This window comes from Ascaphus truei, chromosome 2 (assembly GCF_040206685.1).
Source record: "Ascaphus truei isolate aAscTru1 chromosome 2, aAscTru1.hap1, whole genome shotgun sequence".
NCBI lineage: Eukaryota > Metazoa > Chordata > Amphibia > Anura > Ascaphidae > Ascaphus > Ascaphus truei.
Genome location: NC_134484.1, coordinates 78100756 through 78128355, shown reverse-complemented (window position 1 = coordinate 78128355; position 27600 = coordinate 78100756). Strand labels below are relative to the sequence as shown.

At 43.5% G+C, this 27600-nt stretch overlaps 1 protein-coding gene across 4 annotated transcripts in view; it reads right to left on the bottom strand.

The window, feature by feature from the left end:
• Positions 1-20635: 20635 nt before the first annotated feature.
• The window catches only part of NBN (nibrin), a 45006-nt gene continuing 38041 nt past the window's right edge, over positions 20636-27600 (bottom strand). For all 4 annotated transcript variants that reach the window (XM_075582951.1, XM_075582950.1, XM_075582952.1 and 1 more), the window contains exon 16: positions 20636-20874. In XM_075582951.1, the coding sequence (XP_075439066.1) occupies positions 20841-20874 (34 nt within the window). In that variant the 3' untranslated portion in view covers positions 20636-20840. The remainder of the gene's footprint in view (positions 20875-27600) is intronic.

Sequence of the window (27600 nt, the reverse complement as noted above, 5' to 3'; positions counted from 1 at the left end):
ACTGCTGAAAGAAATCTGTTGTTTGTAGCAATTGAATTAAAAGTTATTGTCAGAAAGTCTAACAACGGTGATAACCCTCTAAGGTGTTTTGCACCACTTGAGGCATGAAATGCGTTGGGTTTGTCTCCATTGGTGTTACACTTGATGTGTCAAATTACTTTTTATTCAATTGGACATACAGTAATCTCCATTTTTTCAGCAAAGCGCCTTTTTGTTTTCCTCAGCGTTTGCATTGATGGCAGGATGCAAGCCTCAGACCCCTCCTTTGCAAGGACTTTGTGAGTATAGTGATTCAATTTTTCATGTTGGGACATCACATATGGTAAACTATTACGCCTCAAAGATATATCTCTAAAAGGATCATTCTGTGGTTTAGAGTGTTGTTATTGGGACACTGGCAAGTAGACTCGGGGTTTGTTGCTACCGCAGGTGGTCCACATTCCGCGCACGCTCACAGTAGACTTACATCCTTGCCAGTTCATGATTGATTTGTCTACTCACCTTATTCATGTACACAATTTCATATTTCCTTTTCACATGGTTTATCCCATTTTATATCCATATTTATGTATTTATTTTTCAGAGTTTTATTTATTTTTTTTAAAATATACTTTAACCATGGTTGTTTTGCAGCACAGATTTATTTATTTGTTGGGCCTGTGGTGCATTTTTTTTTCTAGTTCATAAATATCCAAGTTCTACATAAAAAAAAATTGAATCATATTAAATCCTGTGCTCATACATATTAAAGGGTGCCAGTAACACAGCATAATGATGCAATTTATGTTGGTATAGTTCATGAATGTCCAAAAACAACTGAATCATGTTCAACGTTTAGCAATGCCCAATAGAACGGGGATCACATTAAATCCTGTATTATTCAAGTTCCATTTGTGCAGGGTAGGGTCAATACCCATAATCCTTGGTGTGCTCCTAACCCAGCCAGGACGATAGGGGGGCTATATAGCAAGAAGTATAAGGTACAGGAAGAAAATATCCCTGTACCTCTTGGGAATTGGTATCATGACAGAGGTGACGCCTAGTGTTCCATCATTGGTGAGATATAGTGATGGAGTTAGGGTATGAATCCGATTGGACAAATTACAATAAAAGGCAGAGCTTAAATGACAGGCTAGTAAGGAGGTTATCATAGCAATCATTTTGTGTAAACTTTTGTAAGAAAGATTTATTTTCCCCTCCCCCTTATTAAAATAGTTTAGCAGAGTTTATACACTTACAGCAGATACATATTAAAAAAATATTCAGGAGCAACTCTGAAAGGAAGGAATTAGCTGGAGTAACTGCAGTAGATGAGGAGCGAGGCAGGCCCTAGCGGAATGGCGAATACTGAGATTTACTTACTATTCAGAAAATTGAAGGAGCAGGCAGATGAGCTCCATGTGGGTCGGCCTGTTCTAAGCCTGCCATCCGCTTCTGACCTCTCCCACTGGCTTGTGGCTTCCTGGCTGACCTTCTATGGGCTCTGCTCTCAGAGCCTGTCCATCGCGGACCAATGGCTCCCACCTCGGGTACACTTTTTTTTTTTTCCCCTCCATTTCCTTCCGATAAGTGTCTTCTCCTTGCAGGCCTACCACCACAATGGTGATCAACCTTAATGGTGATTTGGATCTCTTAGGCCTCATGGCTCTTACTTCTACGCTCTCCTGGGGATTTTCTTCTCTTACTCCATGGTCTTCCACTCCTGCCGCCAAAACTCTGCGTAGCCATGCACCGATCTCTTTATCCACCTGCTTCCTTAATTTCTTGAACAGTAAGTCCATTTCCTTACACCCCATTCCACTAGGGCCTGCCTGCTCATCATCCACCACTGTTACTGCAGCTAATTCCTTTCTTCCACTCATAATTGCTCCTTTATATATTTTTGAATTGCAAACATACGTACACACGAGAAAAAGTTTGTAAACCGCTATGATAACTACGGAAATTCCATAGTTTTTCCATGATAACCTTCTTGAATCAAAACCAGCCTTTTCTTAAATATCCATTAGAGTTCATATTCACCAATTCCTTGTCTTTTGAAACAAAATGATGTATGAATTAGACAATGAGTAATTATTGTTTAGGGTAAGTGAAACCCTGGTTTTATCAGCTAAATTAAAGGGGATAATTAGAATCGGGTGTTTAAATAATTAGGTAGATCTTCAAGTGTCAGTTACAGGAGGCCCCAACCTATATCAAGATCAGAAACATTGTGAGTTGGGTCTTCACCGTACAGGTGTGTGGAAAACTCATGCCACGATCAAAATAAATCTGAGGACCTCAGAAAAGCAGTTATTGATGCTCATCAGTCTGAAAAGGGTTACAAAACCATTTCTAAGGATTTGGGGCTCCATTAATCTACTGTCAGACAAATTGAGAAAGTTCAAGACCACAGCCAAGAGCGGTCATCCTACCAAAATCTCTCCAAGAACCAACCAGCAAATCATCCAGGAAGTCACAAAGAACGCCAGAGTAACATCCAAGGATCTGCAGAAGGAAACCACTGCTCTCTAAAAAGAACATTGCTGCCGTCGGAAGTTCCTCAAAGAGCACATAGATGATCCACAAGACTTCTGGATGTTCTCTGGACAGACGAGTCAAAGGTAGAACTTTTTGGCCTAAATGAGATATGTTGTCTGGCGAAAATCAAATACTGCATTCAAACAGATAAACCTCATCCTAACTGTCAAGCATGGTGGTGGGCGTGTGATGGTTTGGGGCTGCTTTTCTACCTCAGGACCTGGACGACTTGCCATCATTGACACAATGAATTTGGCATTGCATCAGAAGATTCTAGAGGAGAATATCAGGCCATCCATCTCTGAGCTGAAGTAAAAGTGGGTCATGCAGCAAGACAATCCTAAACAGACAAGTATATCTATAAAAGAATGGCTGCAGAAGTAATTCTGCGCTTTAGAATGGCTTAGTCAAAGCCTGGTCCTAAACCCCATTGAAATGTTGTGGCAGGACCTGAAGTGAGCTATCCATACAAGGAAGTCCTCAAATGTCACTGAATTTAAGCAGTTATGTAAGGAGGAATTGGCCCAAATTCCTCAAAACCGATGTGGGAGGCTGACCCACAGGAAATGCTTAGTTGAAGTTATTGCTGCTCAACGGGTACTGAATCTTATGGTTCACATACTTTTTCACACATGGATATTGAACGTTTGATCATTTGTGGATAAACAAATGTTGAAAAAGTATCATGTTTTTGTGTCATTTGTTTGGTCAGGTTATCTTAATCTATTATTAGAATCTAATAGGATTTTCACATATTTCAAAACTAAAATGTTAAGTGGTTAACAAACTTTTCTCATGTATGCATGTGTCACGGGACTCTAGGAGAAATATAGGACCTCGATGGCCAGAACAGCAGGGAAGGCAAAAAGTGTTCCCCGCACTCCGAATGAATACAAAAGAATCAATGATACTTGAAATGCTGATATGTATTAATGAGCAAAAGTGAAGAACATGAATTGACAGTGTGCAAAAAAAATGCAAAATGAACAGGAGGGGGAGGGATAGTGAGGGAAGGGGGAAATGTGACATCACTAAAAAGTGAGGGATATGATAAAGAAATCTCATAACGGTGAAGGAAGTGGGTGCGGTGAGACGTAGGGGGCAACGTTTCGGGGTCACTTACCCCTTCTACAGGCCTATTCCCATAGTCACCACAAAGTGGGACTAAGGTACTTCCTGCCTCCGTCACAGCAAAATCCTCCCAGTGTTAAAACAAATGCAAAAAAAGTGTCCAGGCGGATGCAAGCAGTATTAAATTCAATGAGTTATGTAATCTGACATACATGTATATATACAGTTAGGTCCGGAAATAATTGGACACTGATACAAGTTTTGTTATTTCGGCTGTGTACCAAAATAAATTCAAGTTACAGTTACATAGTGAATATGGGCTTGAAGTGCAGTCTATCAGCTTTAATTTGAGGGTATTCACATCCAAATTGGAGAAAGGGTTTAGGAATTACATCTCTTTAATATGTAGCCCCCTCTTTTTCAAGGGACCAAAAGTAATTGGACAATTCACTCAAGCTGTTTCATGAACAGGTGTGGGCTATTCCTTCCTTATTTCATCATCAATTAAGCAGGTAAAAGGTCTGGAGTTGGTTCCAGGTGTGGCATTCACATTTGGAAGCTGTTGCTGTGAACCCACAACATGCGGCCAAAGGAGCTCTCAATGCAAGTGAAAAAGGGCATCCTTAGCCTGCAAAAAAAAAAAAAAAAATCCATCAGAGAGATAGCAGGAACATTAGGAGTGGCCAAATCAACAGTTTGGTACATTCTGAGAATAAAAGAACGCACTGGTGAGCTCTGCAACACAAAAAGGCCTGGACGTCCACGGAAGACAACCGTGGTGGATGATCGTAGGATCCTTTCCATGGTAAAGAAAAACCCCTTCACAACATCCAGCCAAGTGAAGAACACTCTTCAGAAGGTAGGCATATCATTATCCAAGTCTACCATAAAGAGAAGACTTCACGAGAGCAAATACAGAGGGTTCACCACAAACATTCATAATCCTCAAGAATAGAAAGGCCAGATTTTACTTTGCCAAACAATATCTATAAAAGCCAGCCCAGTTCTGGAACAACATTCTTTGGACAGATGAAACTAAGATCAACCTGTACCAGAATGATGGGAAGAAAAAAGTATGGAGAAGGCTTGGAACGGCTCATGATCTGAAGCATACCACATCATCTGTAAAACACGGTGGAGGCAGTGTGATGGCATGGGCATGCATGGCTTCCAAAGGCACTGGGTCACTAGTCTTTATTGATGATGTGACAGTAGACAGAAGCAGCCGGATGAATTCTGAAGTGTATAGGGATATATTGTCTGCTCAGATTCAACCAAATTAAGCGAAGTTGATTGGACGGCGCTTCACTTTACAGATGGACAATGACCCAAAACATACTGCGAAAGCAACCCAGGAGTTTTTTAAGGCAAAGAAGTGGAATATTCTGCAATGGCCGAGTCAATCACCTGATCTCAACCCGATCGAGCATGCATTTCACTTGCTGAAGACAAAACTTAAGGCAGAAAGACCCACGAACAAACAACAACTGAAGACAGCTGCAGTAAAGGCCTGGCAAAGCATCACAAAGGAGGAAACCCAGCGTTTGGTGATGTCCATGCGTTCCAGACTTCAAGCAGTCATTGCCTGCAAAGGATTCTCGACAAAGTATTATAAATGAACATTTTATTTACGATTGTGTTAATTTGTCCAATTACATTTGAACCACTGAAATAAGGGGACTGTGTATGAAAATGGTTGCAATTCCTAAATGTTTCATACGATGTTTTTGTTCAACCTTTTGAATTAAAGCTGAAAGTCTGCACTTCTATAGCATCTCGGTTGTTTTATTTCAAATCCACTGTGGTGGCGTACAGAGCCAAAATTATGAAAATTGTCAGTGTCCAATTATTTCTGGACCTAACTATATGTTTAGCTGATGCCCTTAAACTGATGCATTAGACACCGAACAACCCCTTGTAGGCTAAGAGCCTGAAAACCGAGATCACATGTGTATACTACCAAGCAGTATTAAATTCAATGAATAAGGTCATCTGATATGTACTTAGCTAGTGCACTAAATATCTTACAAACCCTTGTAGGCTGAGAGTAGACCACATAAATGAGAATACTATTCATGAAAAACAGTCATTACCAATGAGTCTCTAAGGCACAAGCAGGCACCAGTCCTCAGTGTGTGAAGCTCTGTTGAATTAGATATTTGCAAGGGAAGAACCTGGTGTCTGGGAGTAAATCTCACATGATCCTGCTCCAACAGCCAGCGGGCTGGTGCAGGCAGAAACAGCAAACCCGGTGAACAGACAAGGAACAGAAAAAGGGAGAACACCTAAACTGTTAGGATATTCCTGACATTATTCTCCCCTTGTCAGGAGCATTCTCTGGACGATCCTCCAGGCTCTTCAGACCATGATGAAAGGCCAACTCAGGGTGGCCCACGTCTGGTGTTTTGTTAATAGGGAGAAGGGACTCCAAAGCCACAGGCTGTATTATTAGGCTGTATAAGTCCATCAGAAAGCTGACAGAAGGATACAATTCTCTCTTGGAATGGTTGAGTGTCAGGGTGCATCAACCAAAAAGCCAGATAATCCATGGGCAGCAAACGTGTCTTTGCTGTGGAAGTCACAGACTCGGTAGAGGGTGCATCAGATACTGATGGGCAAACAGAAGGAAATGCACGTGTTTTCAATGCGGGAGCAAAGGAGCCAGCAATGGGTGCATCAGGCACTGCAAGAAAATCCAGTAAAGGTGCATTTATCCTCATCTCTTCCTTATTGCTGGAGTGACCATCTGCATCTGGTTAAGCATTATTGACCTTGGTCCTTCTATTTTGCATTCTCTGGAAAGCAGGCTGTATCACTGCAACAGCCTTACAGATACGCTTATAAGAGTGCACAGCTTGCTTGGTTATGATTATATATATATATATATTAGGATCTGTATCTGAACTGAATCACACCAGCAGCTCTCTTCACGTTCCTGTAGCGTCTTTGTTGCTGATGCTTCCTAACATTGGACTGCAGTAGAATCACGCATCCCTTCAAGAATTCATACTTTTTTCTTTGCTGTCGCATTCGCCAAATTGACAGAAGAATGCAGGCTGCTTTAGTCTGGCAATATAGCTGACGAATTTTCATCCCTCTATGGGCGGCCTGTATGATCACAGCTGCTGAGTGTTTGTGCAGATAACGCTGTCTCTCAAGCCTTCCTTGGATGTGGACTCTGCTCTGATTTTAGAAAGTTCTAACTGGAAACATAGGGAGTTGCCTTTTTCCTTTTCCAAGGCACCCTCAGCTTCTTCCAGTGCCAATTGCATCCTTGACTTTTCTTGTATCAATAATCTATTCTCCACTTCTAATTCGTGGAGTTTCATTTCTCCATAACTGACCTGGACAGAGAACTGAATTATTTTCTTGCACTTTTTAGTTTACAGTTTCTAAACTACTGCTAAATCCTTTGAAGATCTCTTTCCATGAACGCACCTCTGAGTCAAAGTAGCAAATTCTCTCCTGAGGGGCTTTCAGTTCACTACTAAGACTGTGAACTTCTTTTTGAGACACTTCCAGCGCTGCGCCAACTTGATCCATGAAACTCTAGTCCTGGGCAGCACCAGCATATGCTTTCTCTAGCTTACTTGACATGATCACCATGTCACACTCCAACTGATGCTTTTCTTTTTCCTGGAGTACGCACTTAGCAATTGCTGTGGACAGATACTTTAGAAAGTGCAGCCTTGGCTTCTTGCTCTTTATCAAGTTGTCCATAGAGGCAATCAATCTCATTCCATGCAGATTGAAGTGCCTGAGTTAAGGCATCTTTACCTTGGTTAAAGGCATCCTCTATTTTCAACTACTCCTGGAATGATTCTGTTAGACGCCTTAGACTGCAGCATATCCCTGTTTCCTTCTTACACAGACTTTCCTGATGTAGAAGGGTCATCCTTAATTCCTTCTGCAACTTCCACTGTAACCAGATAACCTCATTTCTTTGTCTTTCTCTTTGCCATGAGAAGCACTGAAGAATCAGTGGTACTGTGTTCACATTTATTGCTCAAGACTTCTTTCAAAGTAGAAGCCATAGATATAGACATGGGGAAACCAAGCTCCCCAAGAAAACAAATAAAGAGGCAATGTGTCTTTAAAGCAGAAGCATAGGAGTGAACAACAGAAATATCAGGCATAAAAAGGGAGACCCAAGGCAGAAGAACTGGCCTTTACATTTGAAGCCTTCATAGAAATGTCACACATTGCAGGAAGCAAAAAAAAGGGGAGAAAGTAGAGCTACTCACTATCCTAAAATTATTAAATAAACAATACAAAGTAAAGTGTAAATAGAGGAAGATTAAAGAGTCCAATATAGGTATACTTAAGTCCAGCAGCCAGAGTCCAGGAGGGAGTTCCACGTCCCTCCAAATGTGAGCAGAGAAGAAAAAAGTGTCCTCTGGCACATTCACTCGGGTATAGTTTATGATGATAGTCCAGATAAATGCAAAAGATAATAATATATTAATAAAAGTTATATACCTACTAAACTACTTATAATAAAGTGCTTGCACTTACAAATTAATTGTGGCTTGTACACATTGTACACAGACGGGAGTTCAGGCGCCATATTTTGGAGCATGTTGGTTCCATACGTAATCATCTGGAGACTCCCCTTGCACGCCATTTTAATGATATGCATAACGGCGTTACCAGTCATCTCCGTTTCTGTGGCATAGATGGGGTTAACATCGGGCCCAGAAAAGGAGACTGGAACAAAGTATTACTACAAAGGGAGAGCCGTTGGATCTATGATCTCCACACTGACTCTCAATGGCTTAAAGCTGCAGTTCAGTCTTTTTTTTTTTTTTAATTATTTTTTTTACTTCAATAGTTTCATGTGTGCAATCTCTAATTACCTAAAGAACTGTATAGCTGCCAGTCAATTCGTTCTCCATGTATTGATCGGCAAAATTTGGAAAGATCTTTAGAGATGGCATATGTTTTTCTTCTGCTTCTGTCACTCAGTGGAAGCTCATGAATATTCATGAACACTCCTGCACTGACATGTGCTAGAGGGAGGGCAGGGCTGACAAAGGGGTGTGCCAGGGCTTGTGATAAAACATGAAGGGGCAGTGCCTTAGTAAATGGTTGTTAAAATAGAATACAAGAAAATTGGTCTTTCAAAGTTGTTTTTTAAAAACAGAAAATGCTAAAAGTATTTTTTCTTACTACAGAACTGATTTATTAAAAAAAAAAAAAAACACATGCAGGACTGAACTGCAGCTTTAAATGAAGGCTTCCTACTTACCCCCTTCCTGTAGGGTTCACTGTTTGAACTAAGTCAGGCTATGGCATTGTTTATATATCAGTACATATAGTATGCATTGCTCCCATTAATCTGACATTTTATTTTGTCCAGCACAATTTGTCCAGTTTGGGGCTTTTTATTACTATTATTTCACAAATCATACCACCATGATTGTGATTTTACTGTCTCTATCAGTGTTGCTGTTTTTTAGTAGTAACTCCTCCCCTGTTCATTCTCCCCACGCAGCAGAGATACATAAATAGTGGCTGCTGTGAGGAGGGAGGACTTTACCCTCTCATGAAGAAGCTGATGCGAAATGGACGTCAGAGGGCAAGCGACATGACGTCACGCACCGCGACACGCACCATGGCTGCCTGCTGATCGAGCCAGGCTTGTTTTTCCTCCCGAGGGAGCAGCGTAGAGCGGTTTACACACAACCATCAGGCTTAAGCGACATTGCGGATCATGCTCCCATAGGGACAGCTCAGATAAGTACAGAGGGTCATCTTTCCTTCTGTTCTTTCCTCTCCCCCCTTTGTGAAGTAGGGGTATGTTTTTGAGGGACAGGAGATAGGAGCTGAATATCCGCTTGGCAGATTCTAGTATACTGCCACTTTACCCTGCAGGGAAAGTATATGTTGGTGTGTAGGGACTTCCACACTCTCTTTCTCTTCCCTGTGTGCAGTTACAACAGCCAGGGCCAGCATTATGCAGGGGTCTCTGTCATTATTGCTTACAGATTGTGTCTGCCTGCTAGCATTTACAGTTATGTTTGTACCCAGATTTGTAGTACTATGCTAGGATGTTTAAATGAGATCATCTGTGATTTATGCCGATATGGCTAATGTGTGTACACCGCTGTGGTTCTTCTTGCGGAGCCTATAGGAACCAATAACCCTGTGTTACATTCTATCTGCATCCACTACATTGGGTCTTACGTGATAAGTGGGCTGTCTATGCTAGACAGTCAGTGGGTTATGTGTGTAATGGCTGGACCCCCCCTGTCTGACCCACCCAATCTCACATTGGCCCGTGTGGTCTAACCGGTCCCCATTACAAGGTCATGTGTGGTGGTGCACCTGCAAGTAACAGGACTCCTGAGTCTCCCGCTTGGTGTTATAGAGGATGGCAGCAGGACAGGTATCTGAGGTAGTGGTTACGAGTCCAACTTCATGTGCAGCGCCTCCACCTCATCAGGATCTATGCTTCCGCAGGGAGATGGTCCTGGTGAGGAACTCCTTCTCGGTGGTGACTGCCACTGCAAAGTAATCTCACACTCACACAGCGGCGGTATCTTTGAACATGGCATCTTTATTGTGGATTGGGATGTAGCAGACTGCCCCATGCAGCTGCCGGCTCTAGCCGCACATCTCTCCGTGCTGTCCCTTTGCCAGGTACGCCCTCCCGTATTGAAGTGGGATTCCCTTTCTCCTAGGGAGATCACCACTGCGCCAGGTCCCTGGACACAGTGTGGCTTAGACAGACTTGATTGGTCACTCTGCTACCGCTAGTTACAGCACTAGGGTCACAAAAGTATTCCTCCAATCCCTTATGCAGGAGCATACATTTTACCAGCTGCTTCACACAACTGCTGGCTAACAACAACTAACTGACAGTGCTGTGCCCTTTATACCTCAGGGGGCAGGCGCATCTCTGATGTCACTATCCAGGGACTCAGAGCATACAGCCACTCCCTTCCTTACACAGGGCACCACACCAGTGTGTGAGGGAAAACCTCCATAACTACTGTTGGCAGGCCTGTACTTACCAGGACTTACTGCCAACAGGGAAGATGTACGCAGTCATTATTATGCATGGCTACATACTCCCCCTGGTTAATACCCACCGTCCCGGCTGGGACCTAAATTTGGTGTACCTTGCGCCAGGAAACACTGCAAAAGAACACACAAATAACATGGCAAACATTATCACATTGTCATAATAATGTAAACACATCTCACTCACTGACCAGCAGGGAGCGCTAAAGAAACAGCAGACCACTATATTCTGGGACTCAATGATAATGTCGAGGGTCTGGCTTCTTCACCTCCCGCCCCGCGGCATCATGCACAGTCACACTGTATTCCCGTGGTAACCCTCGCTCATTGCAATATACCACTTTGTGCATGTACACACTGCGTCCTATCTTCCAGACCCGCATAAGTTGAGACACCCTCTGCTCGGCCTGCATTCCTTTAATGGCTCCCCCTTTATCTACGATATAGTGCTGAATATCGTTTTTAAGCCACCTTTCTCTATTCTCCTCTATTTCTCTCATTAGAGGTTCCGGGACATAGGGATATTCAAGCCCATGCGACCTTCTGTATTGAGCCACAATAACCCGTTCCGCTCGGCAAGTCCTGGTCAACCTACTTTGGCCAGCCGATCCGGGCAGCACCCATGACAGGGGCTCATCTGTCTCTACAGGGTCATCTAGCCCTGCGGATCCCCTTGGGATAATAAGGCCTGCCTGGATGCGGTCCCACCTTACCCTTAGGGCCCTAAGGTATGCCTCGTCATCAAAGTCCCCGGCAGCCCACCAGTGATCAACCACCCCCTCCCTCTCTAGGATAAATCGGGTGCGGTCGAACCAGGCTACATACCCCTCGTACAACGGGGCCCACCACCTAGTCTCCTTCCGTTCTTCGGAGCTAGGTTCTATAGACTCCTCTATCGACTCCTCATCAGGCCCACCCGAAGATACCCCGGACGTACCCTCAGATCGCCCCACTTGGCTCTTACTCTGTGACCAGTGTCCGCCCTCCAGACCCAGCGCACTATACCTCTCACTGGCCATTGACCCACGTCGAGAAATCCTCCCTCCACCCTCCGATCCATCATCGGACGTTCCCCAGTCCAGGCTTCCAGTCCGTTCTTGGATAGGACCCCGGGAATCCCCTGACGCCCCCAAACTAGAAGTGGACCCGAATGACGGAGTGACGGGGACTGGGGCTTTAACTATGGCCTTGGGGCTAATTTTGGGAGTGGACGGGGTTGAGGGACGGGACCGAACGGTAGGTATTGACAGGGTTACGACCTGCTCTCCAGCAATACCTGCCTTGAGTTCGCCACAAAGTCCTTTCTTGACTCCAGCAGCTGGGCTTCTTGCTCTCCGGCTCAAACGCCCGCTCCCCCGGGTAGTAGGGGATCGACTTCCGCTGCTCGACCGCAGAGGCGCTAGCACCTCCCACTCGATGCTGCTCTGGTCATCCGGAATCTCCTCTGCGCACGCACGTGCTTTGACGCCATCTTGGGTTGGATCCCCAATCGGGATCTCTTCCTCCACGAGGACATCTGGCAACGCCCGTCTGCTGCGCGATCTAGTCTGGCTCTGGACTCGCTCTTCCTTCTCCTCCACCCCCTTATTCTGCGATAGGCACGGTGTCGTCTTATTACCTCGCAGGGTCGGGGTGGATCGACCTCCTTCCGATCCACTAGTCACCACGGCAGTGGGACTCCGGCGATCGGGTAGTCGCGGTACAGGAGACACTCTACTCTGCGTCTCTACACCACGGGGAATGGCATCTCTCCATGGCGTACCAATAGTATGACAGTCTCTTTCTCTGACCATCGCACTCGACAGCCCAGCACACTCCTCGTCCGAGGATCCCAACCCGCAGTTCGGTCTGGGCATCCCAGTAGGAGACCGGCGATGGACTCCTCGGTGATCACCTCTCCGATGGCTGGGTTTCTCCGTCGGGAGCACCGAACATGACTCCGACTCCGCGGGACCTGCACTCTCGTTCCATAGTGTTCCCGGCTGCTCGTCGATCGGCATCGGGACATTTCCTGCTACTCCCACCGCTTGTACCGGTACAAAAGTGGTCATGGGCCACATGTACTGCAGTCCACAGTGGGGGCATCGGGCCTCACTGCCCACGGCTCCGCCCGGCAGTCTGCACTGCAGGCAAAGACACACCCTCCACACGGATGACCAGGAAGCCTCCTGGAGCCGAGTAGGGATGCGTAGAGATCACCGGACTCTGGTCCACTTTATCAGCAACTTCAGCCATATTCACAAGCGGAGGCACTCGTTCCAGAGGTCTGTACTGGTCAAGGGCTCTTCGCAACTGAAGGGCAGGGGCGGGTTTGGCAACCCCTCCTCCATCTTTCTCCATCGATATCCGGTGGAACTGCAAACCACTCCCCCTGGTTGAAACTAGGGGGATGTCTCGTAGACTTGTAGGCTGACCCAGCACAGGGGCGGAGTGAGTCATAGTCCATGAGGGCGCGGCTCCAGCTTTCGCGCCAAACTCCCCATCGGGGTGGAGTTTTCTCGTTGGCGCCAATCCTGGCCAACAATTAGCAAACTGGAAAGTTGCAAGACTTTCTGCAGTTGGCCCACGCGGTATCCCGGGAACGCGGGAACTGCCATCTTGGTAAGTATTGTCCTTTTTCCCATTTGAGGTAGCGTCTGGCTGTTTGTTAATTGGGGTATAACAAAGTCCATTTCGTTCCTCCCATCTGATAATACTTTCAGGCTCATTATTCTCAGGGGTATCATCCCGAGAACAAAAACATGATAAACACGGCGCAGCCACGGCTTTCACGCCATTCCAGAGCAAACACACAAGAGTCTCTCCTGTAGCTTGTTCTTCACCCACGCACAGTTCATATGCGTGTTCTTCCTCTGACCGCAATCCTGGACCTTCTACTCTGTGCAGATCCTCCATTCTTGCGGTTCTCTCTCCCCGCCATCCTGGACCTTCTACTCTGTGCAGATCCTCCATTCTGATGGGTCTCTCTTGATCGTTGAACACTGAGTTCTTGTACATGGAGCTCCGCTCTGCGGGGCAGCTACCACATCCGTACAATAAACATGCCTTGTGCACCACCTTGTGTACCTAACGTAGATCTGACTCGTGTTTGCACTACCTCAGGCTAGGCTCACTCTTTCTGTGTCTACTGTAACGCTTTCCTCCAGTCTGTGCTCCTTGGTAAGTGGTCTGGAATGGAGACTAGAGTACTCTGGCTCTTCCATGCAGTACTTTGGGCGTCGACCTACTGTTGGCTAGCCTAGTGCGGACCCTTCCAGAATTCCTGCCCTAAGTTACCAGTTTACCCCTTTAGGCGTCCCCCGCTAGTACTACCTCAAGGCGACTAGAACAGCAATAGCCCCCTGCTCCAGACTCACTAACCCCTAACGGATCCCAAGGCGTCTGTGCAGCCTGCAGCTCCCCGACTACCCCTGCTTCCGTCCCACGCAGCACAAAGTGGCAGCAGACACTTTCCCTGTTTCCTAATGTGTGCCTAGCAAAAACCTGTCCTGTTAACAGGTCTCTCAGCAGCGCCTCCAATTGTAACGGCTGGACCCCCCTTGTCTGACCCACCCAATCTCACATTGGCCCGTGTAGTCTAACCGGTCCCCATTACAAGGTCGTGTGTGGTGGTGCACCTGCAAGTAACAGGACTCCTGAGTCTCCCGCTTGGTGTTATAGAGGATGGCAGCAGGACAGGTATCTGAGGTAGTGGTTACGAGTCCAACTTACTTCATGTGCAGCGCCTCCACCTCATCAGGATCTATGCTTCCGCAGGGAGATGGTCCTGGTGAGGAACTCCTTCTCGGTGGTGACTGCCACTGCAGAGTAATCTCACACTCACACAGCGGGGATATCTTTGAACATGGCATCTTTATTGTGGATTGGGATGTAGCAGACTGCCCCATGCAGCTGCCGGCTCTAGCCGCACATCTCTCCGTGCTGTCCCTTTGCCAGGTACGCCCTCCCGTATTGAAGTGGGATTCCCTTTCTCCTAGGAAGATCACCACTGCGCCAGGTCCCTGGACACAGTGTGGCTTAGACAGACTTGATTGGTCACTCTGCTACCGCTAGTTACAGCACTAGGGTCACAAAAGTATTCCTCCAATCCCTTATGCAGGAGCATACATTTTACCAGCTGCTTCACACAACTGCTGGCTAACAACAACTAACTGACAGTGCTGTGCCCTTTATACCTCAGGGGGCAGGCGCATCTCTGATGTCACTATCCAGGGACTCAGAGCATACAGCGACTCCCTTCCTTACACAGGGCACCACACCAGGGTGTGAGGGAAAACCTCCATAACTACTGTTGGCAGGCCTGTACTTACCAGGACTTACTGCCAACAGGGAAGATGTACGCAGTCATTATTATGCATGGCTACATGTGTATTCATTTATTCACCCATCTACTGTCTATGTTCCTTTATAGGATAACACGGCTATTATGTAGGGTGAGCAGTGGTTACTTACCATCATTATTGGATGTTTGCGCATTTACATATGCAGGTTCTCATTACTGGCTCAAGGCAAGAATTACGCAACCATCACAATCGACTTTATTGACATGGTTTATTGTTGGCACTGTATGTGACGTTCATTAGAAGCACTTGTCAGCAAGTTGTTACTCGATTTGTCTGCACCCACTTACCTGGGCTTCTACAGGATGCCCTGCCGGTTGCGCTGACTACACCGGCTTTCATCATTATAGTTACATTTTCACTTTATGGATATAGCATTACTTATTTCTAGGCATTTATAGCACTCACTCTGTACCTATCTGGTTCCGATATTTTAATATATACCTAATAAATTTGGTTTTAATTTACCCATTCCTCACTACATATAGGACCAGATTATTGACTCCGCCTGTATATCTCTAATTAGACAGGGCAGTCTCCCTCCACAGATCTTGAGTGCATTATAAAGGGACTTACCGGGTGGCAGTGCCTTTGCTCCACCTGGTTTTTCCTCCTTTTGTTGCCCATTTACTTACCCTTTTGCACCAATCTGTTTTTTGACCTTTGGTCAATTTAGGTTGAGCGGGTTTCAATTCTTTTTTGCTCTGTGGTGTATACAGACACACCAAATACAATCCTATTGGAGGCACTAAATAGTGTGCTTCTACCAAATACAAAATGTTAACCACATTTTTCACTGAAATAAAATTGTGGGTGTATTCAACCTCTCCAAAAAAACTAAGCGATAGGTGTATATCTTTTTTTTTATATAAAAGGAGGTGCCTCAAAGTTATAATTCAATGAAAAAATAGTGATTTGTAGGAGTGTTCCCTTTAAAAATTCACAAAGTTCAAAACAGTCCAGAGTCTTCAGCAGCTGCTTCAGTTTACCATGGAGCATGCGCTTTAGATTGGAATTGGTCAAAGTACCATTTTAATACATAATAAAAAGAATGAATAAAATATTGCACACAAAAGGTGCAAAAAATCTGTGAATGCAGAAATATCTATGTAGGCATTCTCCCTGCAGAGTTTGATCACCACTGTGCATATCCCTCTCCAGAGTATCTCAGCAGAGACTGAAAGTCCTGCTTTCAAATCGCTTTTAATCACACCCTTGAGTGCAATATTTTATCATTTTTACAATAATGTATTAAAATTGTACTTTACTATGTAAATACAAATGAGAAGTAGAGCACAGCCAAAAAGGAGCAAGGAGAGGATCCAATAAATGCCAAAAAATATTTAATGGAGCAACCAAAACAGAGGATAACCTCCTACGCGTTTTGAACTGGAAGTTCTTTAGCAAGGAGTAAAATACAAATGTCTGGCAGTCCCTTTTTAAAGCTGAAACCCGTTCTCCATTTCGCACCAAAACAGCGTCATGACGTACATTCCGGTACGCATGCGCACCATTCAGTAGGGTCCCCTGACGTCAGCGCTGCTCCGGGAGAGAAGTGGAGACGGAGACGCAAAAGGGTAAAAAGAGAAACAAAGGCAAACCTGTACCAAGATATCGGTGTCTCCAGGTGCATGACCGGATTAAGTCCGCCCCTCGCTGTACTAGACAAGGAGGAGGAGACCACCAAACCACATCCCTGGCGTGAAGAGAACCAATAGTTAATACAGAACACCAAGAATGAAATGATGCAATTAAAAGAACCTTGCAACAACAAACAATACAACATTCATAACTTGACACAAATTAAAAGGACTGCACAAACATAAGCACACAAAAACCTAATAAAAAGGCATAAAGAAGAACCATGATAAGTTTAAAAACAAAGAAAATTACAATTACATGTGTGTTTAGCAAAAAATCCTCATACTAATTTAATGGTGATTCATCAGTTAATTAATGAATATAAAATAAGAATTATTTGCTCAAATTGAAAAAAAACAACAACAAAGATTGACTATATAAACACAATATCACTACTAAATAATAAAAACATATAATACAAATTTAATCTTGATAAATTCAACATTAAATATAACCTCTTAAGGATAATAATTAAAAAAAACTCAACAAAAGATCCTACCATAATTGAAAAAAAGTGAAAGCATATCTTCATATGAGTGATAATGAAAAAAAATCATATAAAAGTGATAATGAAATTTTTTTTAGTTGCATAAATGAAATGTTACTAACACACTAATAAATCTATATCAAGTTTAAATGCAAAAGTATAAAATTGAAATGAATAACTGAAAAAATTAAACTGATTGTCTGTTTCAGAAAATGACCAAGATTCCAATCTACATTCATCCCCGCAGGGAAGCGTGTTCTCAAAATGAAAATCCATTACGCTTCCCTGCGGTCATATAGGTTCACATGGTCACCCCCTCTTGCCTTCTAATGGACCTGTTCGATCCCCAAAAAAGAAAAGTTAGTTATTGACCCCATCAGAAGGACACTCCGAAAAATGTTTTGAAACTGGATGGTTCAGGTTTATCCTCTATGCTTTGGTTACTCCATTAAATATTTTTTTGCATTTATTGGAGCCTGTCCTTGCTTCTCTTTGGCTGTGCTCTACTTCTCACTTGTATTTGGATCTTTCATCAGCAGCAGCACGTCTATCCAAACTGAGAGGAGGTGACGGTGAGTCCTATATTTTCCATGTTAAGCGGACATTCCCAATGAAACTGAGGGGTGGTGATCCCTTCACTTTTCCCCGGTTTTCAGGGATTACCGGTCAATTGAATTTGCTTTATGGATACTCATTTACTATATTGAATATTGATTCACCTGTGCCTACAAATTGTGGATTTTATTTTGAGCACTCATCCACGCTTTGTACCTCTACTTTACTACACAGCATGCCCTTTCATGTGTGTGGATATACAGTATATACTCATTTGAATAAATATATATCTATGTCAGGTACATATTACATGCATCATCACTCAATCTAAACCATGCACAATTTTGTTGCCTCTCTTTACACTATCAACACTACCTGCAGACAAGGGGGTGTGTGTGTGTATGTCATTACTCCCTTCTTTTCATACTTCTTCCTATAAATTAACAGCAGTAGTTAACTCTGTTAATTGTTTGGCTACCACTATGCCGAGGTCCTTTTCCTCTGGTTGTTCAGTACAAAGCATTTCATTTTTTGTAATATGGAAATTTGTCTTGTTGACATTATTTGGACTGTAAACTTCATGTACTGTATTCATTTAATGTTCCTGAAAAAAACCCCAAAACAAAAACACCACCTGAATGCAATTTATGCTACAGGCACCCATCTGTGCAAAATGGTTAAACACGAATAGACTTGTACTCAACAAATTCAGATTTTTCGATCTACCCCATGTTTTTTAATTAAAAAACAAAATGTGTATGTACGTGTGTATATTAATGTGAATATGTAATATATACTGGGCTGACTTTCTATGCAAAGAAAAAAAAAGGATGATTAGAATGAAAATGCAATGTTGAGAGACTACGGGGCAATGCAGTCAGCGCAATATGGGGCCGCAATGTCAAAGTACTCATGCATAATATGGACTAATAGTAGAACAGCACGCACAGAACATCACAGCATAATAATGACTATAATGGCATAGTTCATGAATAAAAAAATACATACATTTTTTTAAAAAAAACTGAGCACTGCTGAAAAAGTTGGAGTGTGTATCCAATTGAATTTAGAGTTAGTTATTGACACATCAAGTGTAATAATGGATTACTGTACCAGCGCAGGAATGGGCCGACTGGGCCTGTGCAGATAAAAACAGATTGCTAGAAAGCAAATACTCATGTACCTCTTGGGAATACACACACACTTTGAGTGGGTGTGTGAGTGAGTGAGTGACTGTGTGTGTAATATATATATATTATACACACACACACACACACACACACACACACACACACACACACACACACACACACACACACACACTAAAGAATATCACTTGTGAGCACATTCACATCACATGTTTTAGACAGGTCTGCAACCCTGCCTTTCAACCATTATCACCCAGCATAGTGCTTCGACTGCAACAAGGGATTCTGGGAAATGACATGCAAATGAGCACACAATGTGTCACCTTTTGCCTGAAATCCAATTACATGGAACCCATATAAGCAAATGCTCTCTTGTTCACACAGCTTTTAAGCACAGTATGGGATTAGATGCAAAACCAGTGAAACCACTCTCAAACTTTTTTCAACCTTAATGTTTTAATCTTTATCCCATGCTGTGCTTAAAAGCTGTGTGAACAGCAGAGCATTTGCTTATATGGGTTCCATGTAAATGGATTTCAGACAAAAGGTGACACGTGTGGTCATTTGCATGTCATTTCCCAGAATCCCTTGCTGCAGTGGAAGCATGGGTGATAATGGTTGAAAGGCAGGGTTGCAGACCTGTCTAAGACATGTAAATGTGCTCACAAGTGATGATTTTCTTTATTGGGTATATATATATATATATATATATACATATACACACACACACACACACACACACACACGTGTACATGAGAGATGGAAACAGTATCTGTTAATTATCAAGCCTCACAGCACTCACCTTCCATGCACGTTATCATCGTCCATGTGTCTGCTGCATATCATGAACAAGTCTCTAGCCCTCCCCCCATTTCATTTTTTGTAATCCCACACCACAAACCCTAGCCACTCTCTGGCTACCCCACACCACAAACCCCAGCCACACTCTGGCTCCTCCACACCACAAACCGCAGCCATTCTCTGCCTACCCCACACCACAAACCCCAGCCACCCCACAACCACAAACCCCAGCCACTCTCTGGCTAACCCACCCCACAACCACAAACCCTAGCCATTCTCTGACTCCTCTACACCACAAACCCTAGCCACTCTCTGGTTCCCCCACACCACAAACCTCCGCCACTCTGGCTACTCCACACCACACCACAAACCCTAGCCACTCTCTGGCTACTCCACACCACACCACAAACCCCAGCCACTCTCTGGCTCCCCCACACCACAAACCCTAGCCACTCTCTGGCTCCCCCACACCACAAACCATAGCCACTCTCTGGCTCCTCCACACCACAAACCCTAGCCACTCTCTGGTTCCCCACACCACAAACCCTAGCCACTCTGGTTTCCCCACACCACAAACCCCAGCCACTCACTGGCTACTCCACCCCACAAACCCTAGCCACTCTCTGGTTCCCCCACACCACAAACCCCAGCCACTCTCTGGCTACTCCACCCCACAAACCCTAGCCACTCTCTGGTTCCCCCACACCACAAACCCCAGCCACTCTCTGGCTACTCCACCCCACAAACCCTAGCCACTCTCTGGTTCCCCCACACCACAAACCCCAGCCACTCTCTGGCTCCCCCACACCACAAACCCCAGCCACTCTATGGCTCCTCCTTTTACAATCATCAGTTGCTGAAGTCACCATCATTTTTGTATTGGCTACAATTTCTGCCTACGGTGCTGCAGTTAGACTCACGTTTCTAACTTTTGCTACTGAAGGATTTGGTATTTTCATTTATTTACTGTACTCAAACTGCTTTCGGCTTGTACTGCAATGGACGATATGTTGTCTCCCATAAAAAATAAACACGAAAACATAGCCTACGTTGGAGATATTTTTTTAATTTTGTTTTAATAATTATTTACATTTAGGAAATGACATAAGGACAGTTATAGGATTAGTTCACAAGTGAGACTGAAGTATTTTTATACTTGGCAATTTCAAGGAATCTATATTCAAACATGTATAATACATGCAATTTTAGTTAGTGTTGTTGCATGAACCAGACTTGAATTACTGTATCTTGTTACCGTCTTCTTTTGACTGATTTGGGATTGTACCTGTAATAATAAAAAAAAAAAAGTGAGTGAGAAATTTACTCTTGGTAATATGTCAGATGTAAAATATACAAATATTTAGAAAGTGATTTGCACACACAATATATATATATATATATATATATATATATATATATATATACATATATACATATATATATATATACATATATACACATATATATATATATATATATATATATATATATATATATATATATATATACATATATACATATACATATATATATATACATATATATATATACATATATATATACATATACATATATATATATACACATATACATATATATATACACATATACATATACATATACACATATACATATACATATATATACATATACATATATATACATATACATATATATATATATACATATACATATATATACATATACATATATATACATATACATACATATATATATATATATATATATATATATATATATATATATATATATACATATATATATATATATACATACATATGTCTTATGCCAGACATCAAATATAAAAGCTTAACCTCCATACATTAGTGCCGTTACTGTGTTTTAAGTTGTAAACCGTTGTGAAATAATCAGCTACATACAGTAGTAACCATTATTTTAATCTCTGCTGGTACATACACAAACTACATATTTCTTTTATTTAATAGTAACACAAATTTAAGGTTGATTTGTCAATATTATTATAGAGTTGCATGTATATTTATAAAATTAATAATTAAAATCGATCTAAAGGGCACAGTTTCTCATAATAGACATTTATGAACAGGATTCGTTTATGAATATATTGGCACCCATAACGTGGTTTATTATCAAACAGTGCTAACGTTCCCTAATGTTACCTTTTTGTCTGAAACGCTTGTTCCCATTATGTGTTATATTATGTCACATGTATTTCTGCTGTGACGCGCTATGTACATAAATGGTGCTATATGAATAAAGATATAAATACCTTTATCGTATGTATGTAAGCTGGTCAGGTATGTTTTTGTTGTTTTATGTTCAGTTATTTCCGACAGCAATCTAACATTACACTCTATACCAGCGGTGTGCAAACTGGGGGCGCAAGATTATGTAGGGGGGGGGGGGCGCGGGCTGCATGCGGGGAAACCTGGGGGCGGGAGAGCTGTGCACAGGCGGCCAGAAGCTCCGTGCAGAGGCTGCTTCCAGTTCTCTGCTGTGTGTCAGAGGGGGCGTGGCCTTGCTCCGGGGCCTTCCCTGCACACAGACAAGCCCTCCTCCTCCTCCCTGTTACCTGCCCATTTTCTGCAGCACATGGGGGGACCTGAGCAGGCTTAGTTACTCTCTCCCCCCACCCACCGTGTGTGTGTGTATATATATCTATATGTATGTATATGTCTATATCTATATATCGAGAGATATAGATATATATATCTCTATCAGACTGCAGTGTTTGTGTGTGTTGTGATTGAGTGTTGTGTGTGTTGGTTGTGATTATTGGTTGTGTGTGTGTTGTGATTGAGTGTGTGGTGTTTTGGTTGTGATTTGAGTGGCTGTATTGTGTGCTGTGTCTGTTGGTTGTCTGTCTGTGTGTTGATTGTGATTGAATGCAGCGGTGCACAAACTGAAGGGGGGGGGGGGGCACGTGATTCGGAGGTACGGGGGAGGAGCACGCTCCAGCACTGTGATGTAAAACGCCCCTCTTTCCGGTGTCTGCCCTACAATAGCGCTGTGTTCCTGCTCTCCTCCGCTGGCAACCTGCTTCGCTGCGATCCTCTGCACGTGAAAGGGTCGGCTGCCACTATATCAATCATACTATGAATGTACAGAAATAATAAAAAAAAAAGTGTAAACACTTCCCCGCTCGTGCTTGCAAAATTATGCAGGACACCCTGTGCTCATGCTTGGAGAGTTGGTGATGTCACCGCTCTCAGCGGCAGCGTGGACGCAGCCTAATTTTGCAAGAGCGACCTGTTGAAGTATGTAAGTATTTAGGCTGCGCTTATAGTGCCAGCGACGTCGCCCGAAAACAAATGCATTGTCGCCGCCGCGTGCGCTTATAGTAAGCGTGATGTGGCGATGTGATTTTTTGAAGCCAGCAATATTTGATTTTTTAGTGGCTGTTGCCTCATGTGACAGCCCCTGAACCAATCAATGGCCTGGTTGCCCACGCCGCCTCCGCAAAGCGAAATACAACTTTCGCTAGCGTCGCCGTCGCGGGCATAATATGCGCGGCCTTAGACATATTTGTATTTACATTGTATACCGTTTAATAAAGGGTTTTTTTTCATGTGATTTTGATTACATCAGGCAGGGGGGCCCGAGAAATTTCATGGATAAAAAGGGGGGCTCAGCATAAAAAGTTTGCTCACCCCGCTCTATACTGTATGATGCAGATTTTTTGTAAGGTGGAAAGCCCAGCTTAATTATTTTGCTAAATTCATGTACCTACAGCTTATCTCTTAAGGCTTTGCTAATTTTTATGCTAAATGCAGTCTCTCTATTGATGAGTGAGAGAGAGTGAGAAAGCGTGAGAGAGTGAGTGACAGAGAGAACGATGTTGTGTAACCATGTGATGATTCTGTTTTATAATCATACATGTATGTATTTTGTACTTGCATTGACTAAAATAAAACCAAATTGCATATTCACGTAAAACCAGTGTGTGTGTGTTATATATCTCAAATAAAAAGATAACTTGTGAGCACATTCACATGTCTTGGACACTGTATGCTAGGTGATAATGGTGAAAGACAGGGTTGCAGACCTGTCAAAGACATGTGAATGTGCTCACAAGTGATCTTTTTACATTTGCTATACGGTGGAGGTTTCTTGTTGCCTTTTTTACCCACCATAACTTCACACATATATGAGGTGGCCTATTTCAAATTAATATTTATAATATTTAACCTTACATGCACGCCAGAAAATCCCAACATTAGAATGTGTTTTGTTTTGGAGCAGCAATACCAAGGATAAAAACCATTAATTAGCATTTTCACTCTTTAAATAAATCCCATTTACTAAGCCCTCGTTGCTTTTGCAAGGACATGTTGTAACCAAATTGCATCATGCCTTCCCTGGAAATATAATTGCAGGCTACTGCTGTTTCCTGGCAACTCCTGATTATCCTTCAGAAAAGGCAGGAAGAAAAAGCACACGACTGAAAAGAACTTGCTGCATCAAAGCCAACCCCAGGCTGTTCGATGCGGCTAAAATAGACATTTGTATTGCAGAGTGCCTACTCTGTGTTGTGTCTCATTACTATAGGATGATGTACCGCGCTACCCACAGAAATATGAACAAACAAAAAAAATCAGACATACATAACTAGTGTTTAAGATGAGATTTATAGATTAGACCAAAAGAAAGCAGCCAAGTAAAAGGACCGATTCTCACTACTCCAGTTTGCCTTGCTCTGCTATAACTATAGCATTTGGAGTGCTATAACTATAGCATTTGGAGATCAAGCAAGCTTACAGAAGCTCCGATTTCAATCAGGAGAATAAAATATTCAGGGCAAGATCCGCAAAGCTCCGTAATTAACTTAAGTTGGTATAACCGATGTTCGCGCTAATGATATGTAAAAAGATGTTCCCTTTAACAACGCGCATCCAGAGAACTCTGTTATAGTTCAGGCAGGGATTTAATGATGTGTTAGGTAGGTCCTACCTAAGGTTGCGATACTCCCATCCAGATATATGTAGAGAAAAAAAATAATTATACATATATATCTCCCTTGAAACAACAAGTGGAGAGACACCTGTGCACCAAAAGTAGCACACCTGGGATATATGCTAATGGAGTATGGAAAGTATATTTTAATTACCCCTCTTAGCATATCTCCCAGGTATATCCACGTGTTGTTTCAGGGTTGGCTTGAGGGAATATATATAAATAGCACTTGGGACTCTAGTAAAATAGGACCTTTCTCTAAACTAATATTTCAGTGTCTGGATGGGAGCAATGCCACCTTTCAGTAAGGCAGTTGTAACCGAAGTCATGTTAAACTAATGCAAGGCAGCACCAATTTAACATGGCTTTAAATGTATTCTAATGAGATCAGTAACAGCCATTGTTTTTGCATATACAGGCATACTCCGCTTTAACATACGCAATGGGACCGGAGCATGTATGTAAAGTGAAAATGTACTTAAAGTGAAGCACTGCCTTTTTTCCACTTATCGATGCATGTACTGTACTGCAAACATCATATATGTGCATTACTGATGTAAATAATGCATTTGTAACCAAAATAAATACAGTAGGCTTTATTCAAATAAAATGAATGGGAGCAAGCAAGGAGGTGAGAGGCACGCACGCGTGTCAGTACTGTACAGCAGCTCTCTCCTTCTCGCAGTCTCTCTCTCTCACTCAGTCTCTCTGTCTCTCACTCAGTCTCTCTGTCTCTCACTCAGTCTCTCTGTCTCTCACTCAGTCTCTCTGTCTCTCACTCAGTCTCTCTGTCTCTCACTCAGTCTCTCTGTCTCTCACTCAGTCAGTCACGCACTCAGTCACACACACACGCACTCAGTCACACACACACGCACTCAGTCACACACAGTCACTCAGTCACACGCTCAATCACTCAGTCACACGCTCAGTCACTCAGTCACACGCTCAGTCACTCAGTCACACGCTCAGTCACTCAGTCACACGCTCAGTCACACGCTCAGTCACTCAGTCACTCAGTCACACGCTCAGTCACTCAGTCACACGCTCAGTCACTCAGTCACACGCTCAGTCACTCAGTCACACGCTCAGTCACTCGCTCAGTCACTCAGTCACACGCTCAGTCACTCAGTCACACGCTCAGTCACTCAGTCACTCAGTCACTCAGTCACACGCTCACTCAGTCACTCAGTCACACGCTCACTCAGTCACTCAGTCACACGCTCACTCAGTCACTCAGTCACACGCTCAGTCACTCAGTCACACGCTCAGTCACTCAGTCACACGCTCAGTCACTCAGTCACACGCTCAGTCACTCAGTCACACACACACGCTCAGTCACACACACACGCTCAGTCACACACACACGCTCAGTCACACACACACAGTCACACACACACACACAGTCACACACACACACACACAGTCACACATACAGTCACACACACACACACACACACACAGTCACAGTCACACACACACAGTCACACACACACACACAGTCACACACACAGTCACACACACACAGTCACACACACACAGTCACACACACACAGTCACACACACACAGTCACACACACACAGTCACACACACACAGTCACACACACACAAGCAAAGATTGCAGCAGAAGATCTTCCCCTCACTGTAGTCCGTAATTCACATCACATGCAAAGCTTCGCAGAGCTCTGAGGAGGGAGGAGGGGGGAGAAGGAGGAAGCAGAGTCACGGGCGGACTCACTGGTTTAGCTGCTGCTTTAGGAAGCGTGAGTGCAGGGGGAACGGACACAGATGGGAGGGGGAACGGAAACAGGATGGGAGGGGGAACGGAGACAGATGGGAGGGGGAACGGACAACAGATGGGAGGGGGAACGGAGACAGATGGGAGGGGGAACGGAGACAGATGGGAGGGGGAACGGAGACAGATGGGAGGGGGAACGGAGACAGATGGGAGGGGGAACGGAGACAGATGGGAGGGGGAACGGAGACAGATGGGAGGGCAGAGGGAACAGGGAGATCGAGCGCTCCATAATGAAGACAAGCATGAAGGAGGTTGCAGGAGTGTTGAGGTGCGCACGCCGCCCCCCCCCCGGTGTCCGTACTCGCGAAGCACGTGCACGTACACAGGGGTATGGTGCAACAAAAAAATAATGTACATACTTGTGAGTGTACGTAAAGCGGGTGTACGTAAAACGGGGTATGCCTGTAATTAGGTTTGTGGATTCGCATTAACCTCAGGAAACTACGTCCGTTACTGATTTTGAAAACGTGATCTTATGAGTCCTGATTTAACAGAGCTGCGTGGATCTGGGCCGCAGTGTTTTTCACCCGAGTTAGATTTCAAATGAAGAAAGTAACGTGTTTTCAATCCGATAATTTAACATTTAATAGGTGCTGGTACTATTGCAAAGTCTTAAAACACTTGGGAAACATTTCAGAAATGTTCATAAAGCAAAATTATGTGCTAAATACATTTTTTTTTTAAAAGCATCAAAAGCACTGATGGATACCAACAAGGATACCATTGTTCAGACAGCAGATGAGTCTGAATGTTTACACTGATCATGTTTGCGATGTTGCAAAACTTTCAAATGAACTGCAAATACATAATAAACGAACTGCAAATACATAGTCAACTCAGAACACTGTTGAGAGAATGAGATTAGGAGACAGAATATGCCAGTCTCTACATCACAGAAAGTACTGTTTAAGTTAACCAATGTTCTCTTGAAGTCTGGCTTCATGGTGACCATAATGTTCTATTTATGGATTCTCCTGGTCCAACATTCCCCATCTACAGCCCCTGCCTGCATTTTTGTGAAGTCTAGAAGCCAACATACTTGGTTAGCTAGGTGGATCTCATCATCCCTTCCCATCACAAATGGTAACAATGGTTTAGATTTAAAGAATACACTCCCACTCATTAACCAAGCGATGGCAGATTTAACTCAAAACGAAAACACACACACAATGTAAAATCAGCAAAGCATATTTGTTTTTAACAGCCACTATAACGTTTGTTAAACTCTTTGTGTCTGCTTCTCTTGTTTGTCTTTTGTAAAT